The sequence below is a fragment of the Leptinotarsa decemlineata genome, unplaced genomic scaffold, assembly GCF_025532065.1.
Source record: "Leptinotarsa decemlineata unplaced genomic scaffold, Ldec_3_MD MMD2_tig00004307_RagTag_RagTag, whole genome shotgun sequence".
Classification (NCBI taxonomy): Eukaryota; Metazoa; Arthropoda; class Insecta; order Coleoptera; family Chrysomelidae; genus Leptinotarsa; species Leptinotarsa decemlineata.
Window position 1 is genome coordinate 5,398,814 of NW_027412606.1, and position 2,256 is coordinate 5,401,069.

Here is a 2,256-nt window from a genome sequence, read left to right on the forward strand (position 1 = left end):
AGTTATTTATGTATCAAGGGAATTAGGAGGGCCTTAATTACCGATGGCAAAGTTTGCGTCCCGAGGGCCTCTGGCCCGAGGGACAGCAATTGCCTGAGGTTATTAAGGCTCATTAATTCCCGTGGTACATAGATAATTTTATTTCTGACCGATTTCAATAAAATTTTGTTCATTTTTGAAACGGAAAAATGTACCAATTTATTACCTTCCCGGTATATTAGAATCAGGTACCGTTGATTATAGTAGAGTTTTCTTGTTGCTAGGTTGTTGCTATGTTACTTGTTTATAAACAGAACTTTGTTATCAAGCTGTGTTTGCGGTGAAAACGTGTTTTCTACCCCAAATATAATGGAGGATATTTTGAAAAAAGCTGAACAAGCAAGAGAATCATTAATTCCATCGAAAAGTGAAGCCGTATACCAAAAAGAATACAAGATATATCTGGACTGGCTGACACGGAAAAATGTTATGCCAAAAGATGTCACTGAAACTGTATTTCTGGCATATTTTCAAGAACTGGTAAGGAATTTTCTATTTTTTTTTGTAGATTTGGTAGTAATTGTGTTTATTCGTTTCAGTCAGAAACGTATAGTCCGAATTCTTTATGGACTAAATGGTCAATGCTAAAATCGATGGTGACTATACATGAGAAACGAGATATCACCAAGTTCAATGAACTACAGGCTTTTTTGAAACGGAAGAGTAAGAGTTATAAGCCGAAAAAGTCTGCTGTTTTATCTCCTAAAGATGTTATCAGATTCCTAAAGGACGCTCCTAATGATATTCATTTATTGCATAAGGTAATTTTTTTCTTATTTTCCTTTTTGTGTGTATTTATTTCCTTTTTTTTGTTATAGGTTGTTTTGATTATGGGTTATTTTGGAGGATGCAGAAGTCAGGAACTTTTGAATATGAAGATATCGGATATAGAGGACCGGGATTCCGTTATGGTAGTGAACGTACCGGAAAGTAAAACTGGTGTATCGAAGAAATTTACAGTTGTGGATGAAAAAGAGTTCTGCGCTTTGCCTTTATTAAGACTTTATATGTCTTTGCGTCCTAAAGGTATTGAACGATTTTTTTTGAGCTTCCGACAAAATAAATGTACATCTCAGCCAATTGGAAAAAACATGTTTGGGAAAATCCCCAGCAAAATCGCAATGCATTTAGGATTGCCAAACTCATCTTCCTATATGGGACATTGCCTTCGTCGCACTTCTGCTACTGCTCTAGCCAATGCAGGAGCAACTATGACTAACTTAAAAAGACACGGAGGTTGGAAAAGTTCCACGGTGGCGGAGGGGTATTTGGAGGATAGCATCGAATTGAGAAATAAAACGGCGCGTATGTTGTCTACTTTGTCATCAGAAGAGGCAGGTACCTCGACTGTAGTGAACAGAAGCTCCAGCCATACAAAAGAAGAAATTGTTTCCAGTGGCGGAAGTAATTTTCAGGGAACATTTCAAAATTGTACATTTATTATTTGTAATGACGTGAATAAATAAAATATGGTTCAGTTTTCATTTCTATTTATTTTTACTTGTGAAAGGTAGAGGGAATTATAAAATCTATAATGTCCCAAGGGAGTTATGACCCTCTTTATTGATAGCGTAACTATGACGATATAAGCTTATAATATCCCGGTCAGAAATAAAAGATGATGTTCACAAAGTAGTGCGTTAAACATATTTCCAACACTAGTGTTAAAAGTATTTTTAAGACGATTTTTTGACCAAATAGCAATAAACGTAACATAATTATTAAATTTTCAAGGGAGTTATATTATGAACAATAGATATAGATACATTTGAATTCTGTTACACCGGCAAGAACTCTAAATGTGACTTCAAATAAAACGCGTCAGCTGTAAACAATACTATTTCTTGGTAACCAGGTGATTAGGCTCACATGACACGGCCAGTTCCCGGCAAATTCGATAAAAATATTCGATGAAAAAAGTTAACTTTTTCACTCACAAAATAAAACCTTACGTTTAACACGCATAACATAAATAGCTATTTTGAAGCTACACATTTTAATTGAATCATCAATCAAATCACAGCATATTTCGTCAGAGCAGGAAGGAATTTGTCATGTTACTTAATTAACATTATCGTACCGACAATCGTCATCAAATCGTAACTTCATTTTCAATTAACGAATTCTTTTTCGTCGCTGACCTAGTTTATATCCCCTTCAATATAGTGACTTGGAAATATAAATCAAATGCGTATTATCATATTATCTCACAGTTAG

At 34.8% G+C, this 2,256-nt stretch overlaps 1 protein-coding gene across 1 annotated transcript; it reads left to right on the forward strand.

Annotated features, from left to right (window-relative positions):
• On the forward strand, nucleotides 1-1,651 carry LOC141483875 (uncharacterized). Its single transcript, XM_074178828.1, has 3 exons — nucleotides 1-519; nucleotides 579-800; nucleotides 858-1,651. The coding sequence occupies exons 1-3, from the start codon at nucleotides 349-351 to the stop codon at nucleotides 1,503-1,505; spliced, it is 1,041 nt and encodes a 346-aa protein (XP_074034929.1). The 5' UTR covers nucleotides 1-348; the 3' UTR covers nucleotides 1,506-1,651.
• The last annotated feature ends 605 nt before the right edge of the window (nucleotides 1,652-2,256 follow it).